This window comes from Cherax quadricarinatus, chromosome 6, assembly GCF_038502225.1.
Source record: "Cherax quadricarinatus isolate ZL_2023a chromosome 6, ASM3850222v1, whole genome shotgun sequence".
In the NCBI taxonomy this organism is placed as follows: Eukaryota; Metazoa; Arthropoda; class Malacostraca; order Decapoda; family Parastacidae; genus Cherax; species Cherax quadricarinatus.
The window spans coordinates 66,631,824-66,653,032 of record NC_091297.1 but is presented as its reverse complement, the minus strand read 5'-3'; the positions used below and the strand labels follow the sequence as shown (position 1 = coordinate 66,653,032).

General features: G+C 36.3%; 1 protein-coding gene across 1 annotated transcript; it reads left to right on the top strand.

Moving 5' to 3' along the window:
- The first annotated feature begins 867 nt into the window (after positions 1–867).
- Positions 868–19,907, top strand: LOC128693039 (uncharacterized). Its single transcript, XM_053782535.2, has 5 exons — positions 868–1,103; positions 3,488–3,653; positions 8,203–13,462; positions 13,577–13,684; positions 16,422–19,907. The coding sequence occupies exons 1-5, from the start codon at positions 1,090–1,092 to the stop codon at positions 16,571–16,573; spliced, it is 5,700 nt and encodes a 1,899-aa protein (XP_053638510.2). The 5' UTR covers positions 868–1,089; the 3' UTR covers positions 16,574–19,907.
- Positions 19,908–21,209: the final 1,302 nt, after the last annotated feature.

The following is a 21,209-nucleotide window of genomic DNA, read 5'->3' as shown; positions in this document are numbered from 1 at the left end:
CCAAGGAGGTTGACTCCCGGAACAACACTAGGTAGACTCCAAGTAGATTCCTTGTGCGTGCACTGGGGTAGATGGGCAGGGCTAGACTTATACGGGGATACCTTTCTCAGATTTTTGGAGTAGGCTGGGATGAGCTTATGACATACGAGGATACTCTTCTCAGATCATTGGAGCAGGAAAAGGCTTAACTTATAGATACAGGGATTATAGGTTTAGGCAAGGCTGGGCTTAAGGGATACGGGGATACCTTCTTCAGATTAAAGGGTAGGCAGGGCTGGCCTTAAGTGATACAAGAATTCCGGATCACGTAGCGGCTAAAACACATCTTGTTTTACACAATCTCTAATTATTGACTCCACTAACTCATACTTGTTTGGTATTTATTTTTAAATATAATATTTGTTATTATCGTAAGATTAAAGGTTGCTTGAAATGGATCGATTTTTATATAATTTATTTAACTGGTTTATAGTCCAGTTATAAAGTAATTTACAAAAGCTTCAACGTTTGACATTGGCTTTGTTGTTCTAAATATGTAAATATTTTACATTCTTATGAGAACGCTGAATATATGTATGATTGTTTTCAGCTTTGACACGTAAAATATATTTCTTATCAGAATAAACTAATACATATATATAAAACCTGTTTGTTATTGCTCAAGATAAAAGAAAATATTACAATGTCAGTGAATATACACTAAGATGTATATAAGACTCGGTGTTTATTTTCGGATAGTTTACTTTAATCCATACTTTTAGATATTAAGATGCTTTTGATGTTAGTGATTATGATGATTTTGACCTTAATGACCCCTTCATGCTAGGAAAAAATTTAAACCTAAGACAGTAACCACAAAATAGAACACAACGTTGACCACACCAGCTGAGACACTTGTTATGAGGGTGTTGCTGCACACACACACCTGCCACACACCTGCCACACCTCTACAACTGTTGCAGTCATCCACAGAGGAAGCTCTTAAACATGTGCATGTATGGTAGAGTCATCTAGCTATGAGACATCACTCAGTTGCAAGAAAAACACATAGACAAGTGTTGTAAGGTTGCTACGTGGGTGTCCGCAGCCATGGAACACTCACGGTAACTTAAAACTCTTGTCTAACAATTATAAATTACTTCCAAAATAAATTATTTATGCTACAGTTGCGCCTGATAGTTCTTATTTACTCACCTCAGTTTACTGTGGTTGTCAGTTCTTGTTGAAGTGATTTACTGTAATACAAGTTATACCTGGTAACCTAAAGCGTAAATTACCCACCACCTCCCCCCCCCCCAGAAAAAAAATCAGAATGACTTATTTCCAGTGGCTTGTGTTTCTCTATGATTATATACATTTTTAACTTTAATCCTTATCTTTAGTAATACTGTATTCTTTATTGAGTTTCCACAGTTAATTATATATACATATATTTATGTCATTATCATCATTAGGGCCTCAGAATCATTATTATAGCTTATAATTATTCTTATAAAACCAATGTTAAATTGGCTTAAAAAACTTTAACAGTAATTTGTTCCATGATAAAAATGGATCAGTTTTTGTTACTATTACTTATAAAAACACAAGTTTCACAAGGAGCTTCAAAATAGTTATATTCTCAAGTAATTCTACTTTAATAAAATATTTTATATTATGAATTGAAATAATTGATAAAGAGATAAGAGATTGATGCTGCTCTTCCAGCTACCAACTGATATATACATTTGTCTACATTAAACAAGATTAAAATATAAATACATTGCATGCTTAGGATATTTTTGTAGACACTACTGTTTTTTGCACACTTAACATCATAGTAAAACCTGTATAAAGGTCAGCTTCCCATCACCCGGGAAGAACCTGGGTAGAATGGATAGTGGGCATGGTTAGTCCTTCTTGTATCAGACTTGATTTCCTCCCATTGCCTGAGCACCCTTTGACCATTTTTTATTAATTTGAACATGATACAGTGAAGTACAAAAGAATACAGCAAAATGCAGCATGCCAAAGCCCCTTGTATGCAGAGCATTATGGGCAGCTTAAAATTAACTTAAGATTAACTAAGCAATGATATATTCAGTGGTACAAAAATTATTGTAAAACAGATAACAATTTAGTACAAATGAGTATTACAAAGACAGGTCATATGGTCATTTACTGTGTTGTTGTGTAATCAGTAGAATGGAGTATTATGTTAGGTAATGAAGTTAAATAGTAACAAAGTTTGATTGGGTCACAGGATGATATTTATGAGATACAATAATGAGATACATATATGAGATACAATTTATGAGATACAATTACTCGGTATTTATTTAGTTGTGGGTGAGTAAGTGATTTTTGAGAAGAGACTTGAATTTATAAACAGACAGTGTTTCTTTTATATTCACAGGTAATGAATTCCAGATTTTAGGACCTTTTATGTGCATTGAGTGTTTGCATAGTGTGAGATGGACACGAGGAACATCAAAGATTGATCTGTGTCTTGTGTTATGGTCATGTGTTCTGTTGAGGTTGGTAAGGAGATGTTTGAGGGGAGGGTTTATGTCAGAGTTAAGTGTTCTATGTATGTAGTAGGTGCAGTAATAAGTATGGATGTTTTGTATTGTGAGTAGGTTTAGAGTTTTGAATATTGGTGGAGTGTGCTGTCTGTAGTGGGAATTTATCATCATTCTGACTGCAGCCTTTTGTTGGGTGATTAGTGGTCTGAGATGGTTTATTGTTGTTGAGCCCCATGCACAAATTCCATAGGTGAGATAGGGGTAAATAAGTGAGTAATATAGGGCCTGAAGGGCTGACTGTGGAACATAGTACCGTATCTTCGATAGTATGCCTACGGTCTTGGAAATTTTTTTGGAAATTTGTTGTATATGTGTTTGAAATTTGAGTCTGTTATCAAGGTGGATTCCTAGGAATTTTCCCTCTGTGAGTTTTGTGATAGATGATCCATTATGGGTTTATTTCTTCCCCTTGATTATAATAATAATTATATACAACAATGAGTACTTTACAGTACTCCAGATATAATCCAGTATTTATAGAAAAGAAACTTTTGTGTACTCTGGACACACTTGTAGTTATTTTGGTAAATATTTAATTTGTCCTGATGTCAAATAGAACTAATTTTTTGTGGTAACTAGTCAAGATGAGTCATCTCATGATTGGCAAGGCATGTCACATGACTGAATACTAACAGAGGATTGGCTCTTCCCAAGCACATTTAACCTTCTTGAAGTGCATTTCATTATGTATGAAGGTATTATTTTTGCTAGTAGTATCTCCCAACATAAGAATTTATACAAGAAATAACTATTAATGTTGGGGTAGGGATGCTTCCTTGTAACTTTTACAGTAAAATGAAGACTGAGCTCTGACAGGTTCTAATCTCAATATTATCTGTTATTTTATGTATGGTATTTTATTTAACATTCAGTAATTACATTGACTGCATTCCATGTATAAATAAGACCACATTATTTTTCAGATTGAATATGGAGGACTATAAAATTCTTCGGCAGCTAGGGTTAGGGTCCTACGGCTCAGCACATTTAGCTGTTCACATTCCTTCAGACACAAAATGTGTTATAAAAGAAATTAATATCTCCCACATGTCAGCGAAAGAACTCGAAGAAGCAAGACGAGAAGTTAAGGTAAAGGTTTCTTTAATAGTGACCTGACAGTTTCCTCATGCAGTAGTGCAGTGGTTTTGTGGCAGTTTTAGGGAGTTTGTGCATGCTTTGTTTAAAACTTAGGGGAGTTATACTCTAACATCTTGTGAAAATTTCCAATATGGAAACAGCAGGAAAAATATTATTGAGTACATTTTGAGCATATGTGCATTGTTACCTGATAAGAAATTGTGCAGTGTGATTAATACATATTTTCAAAATGATTCTTCTATCATATGTATAGGGTTATTTAGCTTGCTTTTAACTTGTGCAGTATGTACACTACTACTTAAAATAATGTATAGCCTTCTTAGCAGCATTTGTTTTCATCTAGGCAGATCCCAAAGAATACCATATTCACCAGCACTCATTCCCTAGCTATATTTCCAAAAAGTGATAACATCATATCTCCAGTGACCCATTGAAATGCCCCTTTCTCACCCATCCATATGAGTTCAGATTTTGTATCTCACACCTCTAGAATTTAAGTCTGGCTAGCCAGTTTTTCTGAATCCTGCAACTCTCACATCCTTCCATCATATCCAAATATAACTAAGATCATTTTGGGGGAAATAAAAACTCAAACTGTACTGAATGATGGGCCTTGTAGAACTTATAACTGTAGTTTTGGTGGACACTTAGTGGCTCAGAGGTCATGAAACTTACGCTGACATATGAATTAGCTATGAATACTGAGCAAACATTTGTTGAAATTAGGATATTTGAATGGTAGGATCAAGTTGTGTATATGTGAGATAATAATTGAGCATTTTAAGTAACAAAGCTATAAATGGTACTTATATTAAATCAGCATTGTAAATAGGAAGAGATAATGGCAAAATTATATTGCAGTTTTAGTTATAATTACTGGGGTAGAAATAAAATGGTAATTATAAGTGCATGAGTATAAATGCTGATTGAAAGCTGGATAAGCAAGTTATGCTAGATAATTTGACATTTATATTAAAGCTTTGTAAATTCCCATCAAATCTGGAAGCAGTTGGCAGAAAGGGAACTTAATCTTCTGCAGAGAGTTCCAGAGATTTTGCCATTGTCATTCTTTGTATTCTGTCTTCTACTTTTAATTTACTTTTTACCAGTTTTCTACTTTGCCTTTGTCTACTATTTCCTGTTCAAAGTTTTTCTTCCTCTCTTTACATCTAATTATGATTACCGTATTTCGCGGCTTATTAGACACTTTTTTTTCTCCATAAAATGTCTCCAAAAACCACCCTGCGTCCTATAAACTGAAGGTCAGTGATGGGAGCTGTAAGTTTGGGGTGTGGAGTGGGCTGTTGCTCTCCCAGTTATGTCTGATACCGAGACACTGAAACTAAGACAAGTCTTACAAGCCACATCTTATAAGCCTCGAAATATGGCATTTTAAATAAATCCACTGCATTTTCATGTTTTTCCTTTTTACAGCAGACTAATTTCAGAACAATTAAAAACAAGTACAGTGGTCCCTTGAGTTATAATAGGCTTCATTTACAATAATTTTGAGTTGCGATGAAAAATGAGAGGTACAATTACTGTATGCATGCGCTGGTGCTCATGGCTTGGTTAATAGTGTCCTCAGCTGTCACACTGATGTTTAGGGATCAATCTTAGGATGAGTGAAACATAGGGCATGTTTCCTTACAGCTTCTGGTACTGTTCACTTATCAGTAAGTAGGTAACAGGGTGTTAGATGACCATTGCTGGTGGCATCCTAAGAAACAAGATTTACCTTAGGTGCCCAGAGTGCTTTGCACAACCAGGTATTTTCTATATACATTAGTATACCAATGATCTCAGCTAGGTTTGTAATACTTGTATCATGTACTTGTAGAAATAAGCTTTATTATTATTTTGGTTGGCGTGTGTTGGTTGACCTCAGCCAAGCAGCAATGTGGTAGCTTGCCTCTAGGATAGTGTCTGAGTTAATAGGAGTGTGGGTTTGAGAGGGGTAGCTTAACAGTCAACAATCGGGTTGAATGTTTCTGTGGTAACATCTTAACCAATAGCAGAGATTGTACAGTGGACCCTCGGTTATCCGTTCCAGAAGGTCAGCCTAAAACCGAAATGACCAAAAACCGAAATAATATTTACCATAAGAATTAATGTAAATACAATTAATCTGCTTCAGACATCCAAAAATATTAACAAAAAATACATTTTTTTAAAGATTAACTATAGTTTTACATACACAAAATAATGAGAACTAAATAAAATAACTAATGAAATAGATAAATGAACATTTAAATCACTTTTATCTTTATTGAAGAGTCTTGTTGGCATATGCAAAACAGCAAGGAGCGGAGAGGGAGGCGAGTTTATTGTTTGGAGACAGAACAAAATGCTAAAATATGATGCTATTATCAACCCTATGGCTTATTTATCTATCAAAATTCATCTAATATGACATAATAAACAATATTAATAACACAGAAACATGATATACACTCTAGAATGAATAAAATGTCATTATGTAGTGGTGGTGGCGTTGGGTTTATAAGGGCCACTGACAGCATAAGCTGTACATATAGTGGTGGTGGTGGCAGTGGCAGCAGAGGCCACCAAAACTGAAACAATGTACGTAATTTATAAATAAGAAATATTTGCACTTTAATTGATAAATTAGAAATATTTACACTTTATATAGTCGGACTTGAGTCCTGGAAATGGGAAGTACAATGCCTGCACTTTAAAGGAGGGGTTTGGGATATTGGCAGTTTGGAGGGATATGTTGTGTATCTTTATACGTATATGATTCTAAACTGTTGTATTCTGAGCACCTCTGCAAAAGCAGTGATAATGTGTGAGTGTGGTGAAAGTGTTGAATGATGATGAAAGTATTTTCTTTTTGGGGATTTTCTTTCTTTTTTGGGTCACCCTGCCTCGGTGGGAGACGACCGACTTGTTGAAAAAAAAAAAAATAAGAAATGTTTACACTTACCTTGGAGGAGATGCTGGCATTGGTTTAGAGTGGTGGAAGATATGCAGGGCGGCATATATTGTCAATGGCCCTATATACCTCCAACAGCATTGGAGGAGTCAGTTTCGTGTCGTCCTTTTTCTATCGCTTAACCACTTAACTTACTTGCTACATTTACCGCTGGCTGGTGCTATAGCCTTTATTGACTCATATCATACATATCATACATATCGTAGAATCACTTGAATCACTAAAGAAGGCACATTCTCCCCTCTCTCTTCCTCCTTCACTTTCGTATTTTGCTAGGAGTTCTTTCTTGAATTCTATCATGTTTCTCACTTTCTTTACCAAAAGGCTGGCACCAGGAACTTTCTTTGGGCCCATGGTGGGTTATTTTGCAGTTGCACTCAATCAGTAACCACAGAAAACAATGGATTATAGCGAAATGTTTGGATGAATGCGCGGAATCTTCCTCACTCACCCAGAGACACAGCCAGACTGGCTCAAGAACCCGGTGGAGCAGCAGGTGGACGCATCCAATATGGCTGATCTCTGAAATAACAGCCTGTAGCCAGTATAGAATTTCGACCAAAAATGCGGATGAAAACTGAATTGGCCGATATCCGGAATGGCTGATAACCAAGGGTCCACTGTACTAGAGTTTATGGTGTCCTCTTCAGTTTGAAGCTATCACATGTGTTTCCCTGCACCAACTCTGGATTATTTACCCTTCATAATTGAATCTGTATTATATTTACTCCATCTTTTGCATTATCAAGACATCCTGGGCCCTAAAGTGTGTAGTAAACAGGCAATTTCTCTAAAGATCAGGCAAAAAATTAGTGAAAAAACATGGAGTTAGAATTAGTGAATCGGTGTGAGAGTATGGCTTTCCACAATCAACCATCTCTACTGTTATCAAGCATATAGAATTCATAAAGATTATTTAAGTGGTTGATGAATTTAAGCTAATGAATAAGAGGCAGAGTAAATAAGGTTATTCAAGTATACACAAATCCAGTTACATAGATTATCATACATAGCAGCATATGTGTAGAGAACCTAGGATAACCCAAAAAAGACAAAGTGACATATTTCCAGAGAAATTATAATAGAGATGGAAAGACATAATTGTGGATAATGGAGAAGCAGATGAAGGGAAAAGGTGCCTGAAAATTATGTCTTGAGTGTGTAAGTCCAAGGTATAGTAAAAGTTGCACTTCCGGTGTCTTGGAATAAATTACCACAAAACCATGTATTTTGGGGTTTGAGTTAAGATTGTTTTGAGGTATACATCTTCTGGGATGGATTAATATTGTAACTTAAGGGACCCTTGTAATTAAATCACAGCTTTTTAGACAAAATTTTTTTAAAGTTCTCTTTATGGGTTTGGTACAATTTTTTGAATACAATAACAACATATTCTCTCTCTCTTAATAATCATTTAGTTTTTTATAGTAGAAGGATGTTGTAAGAATGAGCAGTGTATTTTTTTTTGTCTGTATGGACAAGCTTTTTTTCTTATATATGGTATTGTGTGAACAGCATTTCTTCTTTTAATATACAGTAGTCTGCATTTGGGATTTTTTGTATAATTTCCAAATATGGTTGCAGGTCTTGTCAAGCTTGTCACACCCATATATCACACAGTTCCGGGCTTCTTGTGAAGAAAATGGCCGTTTAAGGATAGCAATGGATTACTGTGGTGGTGGAGACCTTCACACACTAATTACAAGTAGAAAAGGTGTTCTTTTTCCTGAGGAGCGAGTTCTTGATTGGTTTGTTCAACTTTGCCTAGCCATAAAATATATCCATGATCGGAAAATACTCCATCGTGATATCAAATCTCAAAATATCTTTCTGACAGATGATGGTAAGATTCGGCTGGGGGACTTTGGCATTGCTAAAGTTCTGAATAGTACTTCAGATCTGGCAAGGACATGCATTGGTACACCATATTATTTGTCACCAGAAATGTGTGAAAATAAGCCATATAACAACAAAAGTGATATTTGGGCTTTGGGTTGTGTTTTGTATGAGATGATGACGCTTAAGCATGCATTCGAGGCTAACAATATGAAGACACTCATACTCAAAATAATAAGAGGTATATACCAACCTGTTCCTACTCGTTACAGTCGGGATCTTCGTTTGCTGCTTGGGCAAATATTTCAGAGGGAGCCACAAGTAAGACCATCTATATCTGTTATTCTCCGCAGAACATTCATTTTAAAAAAAGTTCCTCGCTTCATTTCTGGATGTGAAGAAGAAGAATTAAAGGCCTCTTTGATGAAACGCAGGTGTGTTTTACCAGCTTCAGCACGCAAAATTCCAGTAATGAAGCGTCCACATGACATAACAGATCCTTCTGCTAAATATGGAATCAGCCAGTCCTTCAATAAAAAGAATACTTACAGGTCTCCCACAAAATCATCCTCAAAATTTTCTAGACAAGCCATTTCTGGAACAAAGAAGGCAATTGGTGTGGCTCAAACTAAAATAGCTGGGCTTAACCAAGAGCATCGGAAAAAATACCAAAGTGAGAATAGCCTTTTGGTGAAAAATGCAGGAAAAGCTGAACTAGCAGAAAATACTGAAAAGAGATCCCAAGGCAGATCTAAATCAGTACCCCATGCATTCAAACAAAGTAACTCAAAACATCAGAACCAGAATGCCAAAAAGAAGGCACTATCACCAGTGAAATTAAAGTTGATGCTGGATAGTGCTGGGTTTAAGAAAAATGATGATTTAAACAGAAAGAGAAGTAATACTGATCAAAACTCGTGTAAATCAAAGGATAAGGAAGAATCTAATAAATCGCCTGGGGCTGAAGGTTGGCTTGTGGATGAATTTTTATCCAAGAAATTGCAAGCTGCATACAATGACCGAAAATTTGTAGAAGCCTTGATACCCACTGATTCTTCAGAGAGTGAATTTGCCTCACTTGAGAGTGGTACTCCTACAAGATTTTTCTCCACCACTAAATATGACATGTGCTGGGTGAGTAAGGATATTCATGTTTGCCGATCCTCAAAATCAAGTGGAAGAGCAGAAAATAAGATTGTTTCTCATGCACATAATGCAGATCACATTGAGATAGATCAAACACACAGTAGTTCTGATGAGCAACTGCAAGAGACAAATAGAAAGGATGTGAAAGAGTTAGCAAATAAAACCCTCAAGCAACATTGTAGCAATTGTAGTGACGAGGATGACAATGAAGACTTCCCAGCTTTATCAGCTGATAAAGTGAGAGTGTTAATGCACGAGAAAATGAAGAAATTGTTGCAAGAACGTACAGAGAAGATGAACCAGATGGTGTCAGAGAGACGCCAATGGGCATATCATAAAGAAAAGCTTGAGTCTGCAATTGTGAAGCATGAAGAAGACATTTTACTTTTAGAAAGCCTGAATAAACATAATGCAAACTATGAAATAGAAATAAAAGAAGACTTTCAGCCTTATGAAAGTCCCAGTAGCTATTGGTTTCCATGTGAGAGTAAAGTTGAGCTAGCTAATAAGGTGTACAAGGAAGGTGAAGACACACTTCATAGCAAAGTTGCCAATGAGCCTTCAGTGAATGTTCAGATGGATAACAAAGAAGTTAGGCAGCCTGATGAAGAATTTTGTGGTGATGGGTCGACTAAACCAAAGAATCAAGTTTGGAAATGCTTACTGCCCAAAGAAGAAACAATATTAAATGAGATACTAACTAATACAGATAAAGAAAATTTGATTGAAAATGTATCTGGAAATCTTGTACCAAATGAAAATCATAAACCATCTCTAATTGCCATAGAAAATATTCCCTCTGTTGGTAATGAAGATGAAAAGGCTTTTGCAAGGAGAAGTATTTCTTCCCTAATAAATATTTGCAAAAATAAAACCAACACTGATGATGTTCAGATATATGAAATTATAAATGAAGGATCTACTTCATCAAAAACAAATATTCAGTCTTCATCAAATGTCACTTTAGTAAATGTTGAAGGAATCTCTGAAAAATCTAACTCCTCTCAGAGCTTACCAAGTTCACGCTCTATAACTCCAAACAGACGTCCACACTGGGGAAACATCAATATATCTGGCCTTGAAAACTCTCCATTAGAATCTTCTGGGTCAAAAATGGATTTAACATCCTCATCAGACTTAGTAGTTGTGTTTAAGGAAGTAGGTGAACGTAAGCAGTGGACAAAGAATTGTGAGGATATTATAAGTGTACTGTCTGAAGCCCAGATCATTGAAAGTCCAATGATTCAAAAACATATTAAAAGGCAAGAATGTAAAATTGATACCATGGAAATATTAGATACAGAAGCACACATCTCCAACAGTAAACATTTAGATATCTCAAATAAATCTGCAGTAATGAATTCAACATTCACTGTTTCTTTACAGGAATGTGATAGTGACTGTAAAAATTTACCAAGTAATTTCACCTCAGATTCCTCTCCCAATGCTCAAACTTTAAGCTGTGAGACTCCTTCACTTCAGTATAGTCATTTAATATATCATCCATCTACAATAAATAGAACATTTGAAATTCATAATGAAGGGACCAATAATGATGATAATATTCTAAGTAGGACTAAGGAAGAGATCTGTAAAACAGATGTTGGAGTGACAGTAGGTAATGCAGTACAAGCTAGTGATAATAATTGTCATAAAAATACAAACTTGGATAAAACAACTTGTAATGTTGGATATGGTGGAAGTTCAAATAGCAATGATTTTAAAGTTGAAAATAAAGAGGAAGAAGGTAGAAATGGAAGCTCAGCATGTGTAACAGGCACTAAAATAAAAGCTCAGGAGGAAATAGAAACAGCTTGTAATAATGGGAAATGTTTGAATGAAACATATACCATTAATGAAAGTATTTCTGATGTAACTTTTACAATTTCAAACAGGCAGAGTAATAATACATTGAAAAAGACAAAAGGTGGATTACTTGGCATGTTACGCATGCACATGTCACCACGACCAAAGCGGAAACTGATCGTTGCAAACAGTGTTTCTGAATCTGCAGAAGAAAAGATAAGGAAGAAAATAACTTCAGAATTATGCTCGTCTAAAGACGGGAATATACCAGTTGTGAAAAAGAAAATGATTAAGTCTGGACTTGCGGGAATTTTGCAAAAATTATCTTCCCGGCAGGACATTAATTCAGAAGCTGCTGATGCTCTGGAAAAAGGTATCATTGAAAGCACTGAAATTTGTGACAAATCTAACAGTGATAATGATTCATCAGGAGAAAGTTGTGCACTTGTGCAGCATACTAAAAATTTTGGAAGCAAAGAATGTACAAATTCTAAAACTGCTAACACAGTTGTTGAAAATAATGAAAGGAGTAAAAATGAGGACAAGGGTTATTTGTTGTTTGAAAATCCTGGAGTTGAAAAGAGAGCCAATTCTCCAAAAAGTGAATCTACTATGATAGATTGCAGGTTTACAAGAACTTCTAGTCAGATCATGGATACTGAACAAAATTTGAGCACTGAAAACTGTGAACATTGTAGAGGAAAGGAAATGTCAGTGAATACTGAAAGTAATGAATCATCTGTTGTAGGAGAGAGAGATTTTGATAAACAGAAATTTGAGTTCATGCAAACAAAAACTCAGGCAACTGAGGAATGTACATACTTCAGACACAGTGATAAAAATATGGGTCTTAATACTGTAGAAGATTTAGTTAGTAAAAGTGACTTGTCTTCTGCCACTAATGTTGATAGTGCATCAAGTGATAGTGGCATAGATACACAAAGAACTGATTTTACATGCCAGTCATCCAGTGATACACAGAGTGATTATACTGTGTCAAGTGTAACAGAAGGAATTACTTCTGTAGCTGTGAAAGATGATGCACATCTTATTCCATTAGAGGAGAATAATACATTACCATACATTAGAGACAGTAAAATATCAGTGGTTACTGGAGATTATTCTACGAAAATTGAAAATGATTCTGTTGATGTCGTTGAAGACTTAGCTCACACAGTTTTACTAGAGGTAATAGAAAGGGCAGGGAGACAAGCGTCTATTAACGATACAATGGAAAGATATCGGGACAGCAGTCCAATAACACCTAGGAATATTCACATTAATATGAACTCTTCTGGTGAGGTTAAAGGTCAAGATTTGCAGCACCAGTGTGGAAGTGATGAATTGCCAGGCTTTAATCAGGTATGTTTATCAGTACCAGGATCTTCACAAAGTGAAAAATGTGAGACCAGTAAAGAGGACACAGAGAGGCTGACTAATATCTCTGAAGATTATGTATCTAGAAATAATCAGAAGATAGTTTCAGAAGGTAAGACTGATGCAACAGAGTTTCCTAATGATAATTCTTTTTCTGATAAGGTACCTTATCAAATAAATAAACATTCTAAAGTGACTAATAGTGCAGTCAGGCCAAGGCCTACTCTGCTGTGTATTGGTTCTAACAATAATGAGCTCATTACTGATTTAAAGCTTTCACTCAACTTAAAAATGTTGCAGAATGAAGGAATACTTTTAAATAGCAACAAAGATGTATTAAAATTCACCAGAGAGCAAAATTATATACTCAGTCAAGGATCTGCTTTATCAGTACCACAAAATAATATGCAGTATGAATGTTCAAAGAATAAGGTTCATTTACAAGGCAAAGGTATCACAGGAGAAAGTGAAACAAAATCTAGAGCTAGAGACAAGGATTATATATATACAGATAATTCAAATGAGGAGGATAATAGTACAGCATCAGACGAAGAGAGCGAGGACTTTGCAAATTTGCGGCAATCAATGGAGCTGCTGCTTAACTCGAGGGAACAACTGAGTACGTGTGACACTAAATCCCTCATTTCAACATGTACATCATCTGAAGTCTGGCACTTAGGTAAGTAAGCTTTGGTACTTTTTGAATACAACTCTCAGATGATGGAAACTAAAATTCTTATGCTACACAGTGTCTTGTGCATTGAATTTCTTAGTTTTATATTGTTGATTTCAGATGGTGATGGAGCTGTGGTATCAGGTGGTGGTGGTGGTGTGTATGGATGGATTGAAGAACAGAGGGCTAAACTTGAGGATATCCTTGGTCTAGAGCTCTTCATGAGAGGTTAGAGATTAACATCCTCAGATTTTTCATATTAAGTGTAACCTGGTTAACCTTTGCTTCCCTTTAGGGAGGCTCCTTAGTGCCAGTGAGGGGCTTCTGATCCAAGGAATTGGATCTACTCTACCCTTTTTTGGATAAAAATGATTACCTCTTATTTTCCCAGACACTGTATGATTCCTATCCCTTTAAGGTAAATACCTTGATGTTAGTATGGGGCTCTGCATCCAGGAAAGTGAACCAGTCCTTCCCTCTCTTGGATTAAACTTTATTTCTTCCCATTACTAATTATATTTTTATTATTGTTTTTATTATCACACTGGCCGATTCCCACCAAGGCAGGGTGGCCTGAAAAAGAAAAACTTTCACCATCATTCGCTCCATCACTGTCTTGCCAGAAGGGTGCTTTACACTACAGTTTTTAAACTGCAACATTAACACCCCTCCTTCAGAGTGCAGGCACTGTACTTCCCATCTCCAGGACTCAAGTCCGGCCTGCCGGTTTCCCTGAACCCCTTCATAAATGTTACTTTGCTCACACTCCAACAGCACGTCAAGTATTAAAAACCATTTGTCTCCATTCGCTCCTATCAAACACGCTCACGCATGCCTGCTGGAAGTCCAAGCCCCTCGCACACAAAACCTCCTTTACCCCCTCCCTCCAACCTTTCCTAGGCCGACCCCTACCCCGCCTTCCTTCCACTACAGACTGATACACTCTTGAAGTCATTCTGTTTCGCTCCATTCTCTCTACATGTCCGAACCACCTCAACAACCCTTCCTCAGCCCTCTGGACAACAGTTTTGGTAATCCCGCACCTCCTCCTAACTTCCAAACTACGAATTCTCTGCATTATATTCACACCACACATTGCCCTCAGACATGACATCTCCACTGCCTCCAGCCTTCTCCTCGCTGCAACATTCATCACCCATGCTTCACACTCATATAAGAGCGTTGGTAAAACTATACTCTCATACATTCCCCTCTTTGCCTCCAAGGACAAAGTTCTTCGTCTCCACAGACTCCTAAGTGCACCACTCACTCTTTTCCCCTCATCAATTCTATGTTTCACCTCATCTTTCATAGACCCATCCGCTGACACGTCCACTCCCAAATATCTGAATACATTCACCTCCTCCATACTCTCTCCCTCCAATCTGATATCCAATCTTTCATCACCTAATCTTTTTGTTATCCTCATAACCTTACCCTTTCCTGTATTCACTTTTAATTTTCTTCTTTTGCATACCCTACCAAATTCATCCACCAATCTCTGCAACTTCTCTTCAGAATATCCCAAGAGCACAGTGTCATCAGCAAAGAGCAACTGTGACAGCTCCCACTTTGTGTGATTCTTTATCTTTTAACTCCACGCCTCTTGCCAAGACCCTCGCATTTACTTCTCTTACAACCCCATCTATAAATATATTAAACAACCACGGTGACATCACACATCCTTGTCTAAGGCCTACTTTTACTGGGAAATAATTTCCCTCTTTCCTACATACTCTAACTTGAGCCTCACTATCCTCGTAAAAACTCTTCACTGCTTTCAGTAACCTACCTCCTACACCATACACCTGCAACATCTGCCACATTGCGCCCCTATCCACACTGTCATACGCCTTTTCCAAATCCATAAATGCCACACAGACCTCTTTAGCCTTATCTAAATACTGTTCACTTACGTGTTTCACTGTAAACACCTGGTCCACACACCCCGTACCTTTCCTAATGCCTCCTTGTTCATCTGCTATCCTATTCTCCGTCTTACTCTTAATTCTTTCAATAATAACTCTACCATACACTTTACTAGGTATACTCAACAGACTTATTCCCCTATAATTCTCGCACTCTCTTTTGTCCCCTTTGCCTTTATACAGAGGAACTATGCATGCTCTCTGCCAATTCCTAGGTACCTTACCTTCTTCCATACATTTATTAAATAATTGCACCAACCACTCCAAAACTATATCCCCACCTGCTTTTAACATTTCTATCTTTATCCCATCAATCCCGGCTGCCTTACCCCCTTTTATTTTACCTACTGCCTCATGAACTTCCCCCACACTCACAACTGGCTCTTCCTCACTCCTACAAGATGTTATTCCTCCTTGCCCTATACACGAAATCACAGCTTCCCTATCTTCATCAACGTTTAACAGTTCCTCAAAATATTCCCTCCATCTTCCCAATACCTCTAACTCTCCATTTAATAACTCTCCTCCTATTTGTAACTGACAAATCCATTTTTTCTCTAGGCTTCCTTAACTTGTTAATCTCACTCCAAAACTTTTTCTTATTTTCAACAAAATTTTCAACAAAATTTGCTGTAAAATCCCAACAGGTTTAGTGCTTTTTTCTGGTTATAATACTGTACAAGCAGTGTGAGTTCAACTTTCCAAAATGAATATACTGTAATAATAATGATTAACCCTTTCTAAGATCATTCTTTAGAAGAGGTAAAAATAATTTGAGGGAGGCTCATCATTGTATATAAATTATTTTTCTCACAACTGAATCGTGAAAATGCTTTAAGAGGGATGCTTTGATGCTGGTGAAGGGCTTTATGCAAGGCATTGGAGCTGCCTGAACCTTGGATCATACTGATTGCTTCCCATTTCTCAGACTGTATGACCCCTGCAGTTTTAGTGCTTCTTCATGACTATAATAACAATGATGAATTATGAAAATCAATATTGTACATGATATCTTGATACATGATCATCACTTGCAGCCTATCACCACCTGGGAGAAGCCCAAGAGCGAGAAGGATGTGTGGTTGGAGAAGCCATCACTCAAGTAGAAGAAATGCTGGGGCAGGACTACAGTCATATGGCTTATGACATCCTTCAACTGGTGATTTCAGAGGCTGTGTATCATAACTAGAGGTGTTCAGAGGGTAATCTTGTCTAGAATATTTCTCTTAAAATATCACAAGAGAAGTAAATTAGAGGATATGATTACCTTGAAGTATATTTGTTTTATATGAAGAAAGAGAATAGATGTCTCAATGAAAGTAAGCAGACATGAATATAGAGAATTATGTTGATAGTTTACAAGATATCAACTTAATTCCATTGAGTTTTCTCACAAATCATTGGTGAAAGTTGCATTGTCTATTCAGTGATGTAAGTGATAAAGAAAAAGGTTGCTTCAATTGTAATTCCACAAGGGACTATTTTATTAATTTTTTGGAATACAGGAAAAAAAGACCATTAGGATTTTAATCTAGTCTGATTTACACTATTAATTTATGTACTATGCATAATAGGAAAATAATGGCTCAGGAACTTTCATAAGTTTACATAAAATTTTCTCTTGACTTGTAATTTGCTGTATCTTTTAATTTGTTTTAATTTGAGCGCCTTAAGTGATGGAAGTATTTTTTAGTTGGAATATACCATTTGTTGCTAGTAGTCACAGCAGGTGTATTCTGTCGCACAATCTTAAACTATAGAAGACTGAATTCTTCTTTAAAACAACTTTTTCAGTGAGAAAAACTATTTTTACTAAGTTTTAGCATGTTAAACTTTATGAAAATAGTGTATATGTTTTTATATAGGAATGACATGTTCATGAACAGCAGTACCAGTTATGTTAATGAGTGTGACACATTTTTAGCCAAGTGGATCAAAGGGTTAAGATACACTATCTTTGTCCTGAGGCTTGGTAACACATTTTCAGTCGAGTGGATCAGACAGTTAGGACAAAGTATTGTGTTCCTGAGGCTTGGTATCAGTGTATCAGATGTGGTGTTCAAGAGGCTTAGTAACAGTTTTAGTCCAGTGGATCAAACAGCTAAGACAGTATCATGTTCCTGAGGCTTAATAACCATTTCAGTCATGTGGATCAAACAGGACACAGTACAGTATCATGTTACTGATAATTAGCTAATAAACTTTTAAATTATAGCTTCATAACATATAAAAATTGAGATTTATTATAATATTTTCATATTATTAATTGTAACTTTAGATGTGTCTTCCTTTATAAAAATATAGAAATATATGGAGCAGCTTTAGTAATTATATATAAACTGAAATATAATAGATGAAATGCCTGTGATATTTTAGCTTTTGAATTATTTAGTATATTTTTGTCATAAGTTCTTTCATAATGCTCAACTTCACTATCACTCTTCAATGATTGAAGTTTTCCCTGAGTGTAGACCTCTGAAACCTCTGCCTTTACAGACTACAAATGCTGTAGAGCTGGTTGACCTTTGCACAAACCTCTTAACATGCAGAATACCTCAACAGATCATATTTTATGAGTGCGTGGAATCTAAAATATTTGAAGGGAACTAGTTGTAGATTTTTTTTGTGGAGACTTTTCAAGTTGCCATCGTATTTTGATTACAATAAATTGCTCATATAGTGTACAGTATATGGATAAACATAGGAGTAACTAACAGCTTAGCTGATTGGTACTTCATTATTTACAATAATGAATGTAATATCATTATGTATTTACAGTCATCTCCACTGACAACTCATGACATAAAGTTCAAACCCATGGCTAGGCATGGTTAACACAGTATTATTCAGTGTGATGTGCACACACCAAATCATTATTAAAATTCTTGTATTTTCTGAATCTCAAGCTCAGGAAATGCTACCTTACCAAAAGTTGGAAACAGTGCAAGAAGTAATGATTTTTTTTTTAACTAGCTTTTCAGTGCTCGTTCAAAGTTATGTTTAACATAATGTAAAGGGGATTTTCTTGATACCATTAAGTTTCTTTTTTTTATCATGTGGGCAGTGCTATTTTCTTTTTCTTATTACACTATAAATGAATCTTCTGAAAAACTGTAATTCAATATTAGGTTATTTATCTAAACAAATATCTAGTCATAATGAGCAGAAAATTTGTATATGTGTAAAGATGTATATTTTTAGTTGATAAAACATTCACTGTAAGCAGATAGGTAAATATTGCATCTGCTTTTATACAATTAATGATTGATTGTACAAACATACAGTATATATTTTTTTCTTTAGATTTTTTCTGACTTGTTTCAAATATTCATTTAACATTGCCTGAGTTTTGTGCAAGTGAGTACAGAATATATGAATTATTCCAAGTATTCAGGGCAAACCCAACATCTGAACATTGGTAAAAAGAGAATCTTAAAACTGTTCATATATTTAAAATAATGAAAATAAAATATATTAAAAAATCCATTGTTTAAAGCTCGTATTCACTTTTACAGATCAGTACTAAGTGTTTTAAGGCATTTTTTGCCAATGTTCAAAAGCAATTTTAACTTAAAATGCCGACTGCTATGCTTCGTATAATTTTCAGAGGCATATCATAATTTTTTTTTTTAACACGTCGGCTGTTTCCCACCGAGGCAGGGTGGCCCAAAAAGAAAGAAAAACAAAAAAAACAAAAAAAGAAAAACTTTCACCATTCAACATTTTCACCATCACTCATACATATTCACTGTCTTTACAGAGGTACTCAGATATGACAGCTTAGATGTTCCTCCAAGCTGCCAATATCCCAAACCCCTCCTTTAAAGTGCAGGCATTGTACTTCCCATTTCTAGGACTCGAGTCCGGCTAACAGGTTTCCCTGAATCCCTTCACAAAATATTACCCTGCTCACACTGCAACAGCTCATCATGTCCCAAAACCCACTCATCTCCATTCACTCCTATCTAACAAACTCGTGCACGCTTGCTGAAAGTCCAAGCCCCTCGCCCACTAAACCTCCTTTACCCCCTCCCTCAAACCTTTTTGGGGACGACCCCACCCCACCTTCCTTTTCCTACAGATTTATATGCTCTTCAAGTCATTCTACTTCGTTCCATTCTCTCTAAATGACCAAACCACCTCAACAGCCCCTCTTCAGCCCTCTGACTAATACTTCTAATAACTTCACATCTCCTAATTTTAAATGTATTGTTTTAATTATTCTGATATTCTTTGCAAATTAATTTTAAGTAGGTGTAACATTACAGATTACATAGCTAGAATACTGTAAATTTATATTCTATTGAGATCTATCACACTGAATCAATGCTTTCCTATTCCAGCAACTTAAAGGTAAAAATTTTAATTTTACTTAAAATTGTGTTAGTTTATCTGCTCATTAATTATCTTTGGTATGTTTACTGTGATATCCAGAGTATGACATTGCCACCCTCAGACAGTATGGTTAATTCAAGATTACCACCACAGAACTGAAATTAAACAAAACACACGTATAGTAAATATTTATTGCTGTTATTACATCCTCAGTCTACATTCCTGTAGTATGGAGATTATGCAGATAATACTGTTAATGGAAAACAAGGGTGGGGTGCAATTTTTTTTAAGGCTAAGCCTCCATTTTTTCAATCTAAATAAGATTCTAAATTACCTCAGAATCTGGCAGCCCATCACTGTTGATAAATTACACATGTGCAGCACTTGGGTATCTTTATTGAGGAAACGTTTCGCCACACAGTGGCTTCATCAGTCCATACAAAGGAGAGCATTGAAGTACAGGAGTAGTTTGAGGTAATCAGTCCCTCAGCCTTGAGCCAATGTGGTCAGTCCGTCAATCAAGATTGATGGACTGGTCTTCTTATCAATTCTGAGGCTGGGAGACTATGCTTTCCCATGTTAGCATCGGGCACACCTGTCTCATTCACGGGTATCTCATGGAGAGGTGCCTCGTTCCAGTCTGTGAGTATTGTCACATTCCAGTTTCAGTGTGCCATATTCTGTTGGACTGTCCTGTCTTTTAACGAGCATGCAGAATTTACCTCCGATGTTGTCACCACTCTAACACTCTTACTTTATCTTCCCTCCTTGCTGATGGCCTCACCTTTGACTCAGACTCCCTCTTTGACTTTTTGACAGCAACCAATTTATTACACCAACTTTGATAATATACTACCTTTAGCACTCCTCACAGCCCTTTCTAACTACCTCTGTTATCCTTTCCACCCATGACTACTTTCTGCTCCAGCAACACCCCCTGCCCTGGGTTGAGCTCTTTTTTTATTATTATAGTAATGACTTCCTTTTGGGTTTAGTGCTTAATATGATTAAATTTTTATTATCATTGCAGTCTTACCAGAGTTTCGGCTCCTCACATTCCATTGTTCTTTGCATTCAATGCTGGCTGTATTGCCTCTTCAGCAGACCTGTGCATGTTACACTGCCTTGGCCTTGTCTATTTCTTGCAAAGATTTACCCTACTTGGACTATTTTCCAGTTTTGTCTAAGAGCATTCGAAAACAATGGCAACATTGTTGGTCGAGGTTACAGGACAAGAAGTTGTTCTAGCTCAAGCCACATTCAGGTTCTTGGTCGACCTCTTTTTATTCCTGTTGCATTTGGGAAACATTTCTTGCGTGTTTTTGAATTGGTCTTGCAAGACTAACACACAACTATCACTTGGAGAGGTGTCTTGTGCCCCCCTCTGCACCATATTAAATGCCATTAACAGCCCAACACCTTTTTCTTCACTGTCACATTTACCAGAGATCTTGTTGGAGCCATTTTTGATCTGTTGTCCAGTACCTGGG

Excerpts from the sequence above, each read along its gene's own strand:
- LOC128693039 (XM_053782535.2), top strand. Across the intron at positions 3,654-8,202 it reads AAGCAAGACGAGAAGTTAAG|GTCTTGTCAAGCTTGTCACA; the intron begins GTAAAGGTTTCT and ends ATATGGTTGCAG. Across the intron at positions 13,685-16,421 it reads TCTAGAGCTCTTCATGAGAG|CCTATCACCACCTGGGAGAA; the intron begins GTTAGAGATTAA and ends CATCACTTGCAG.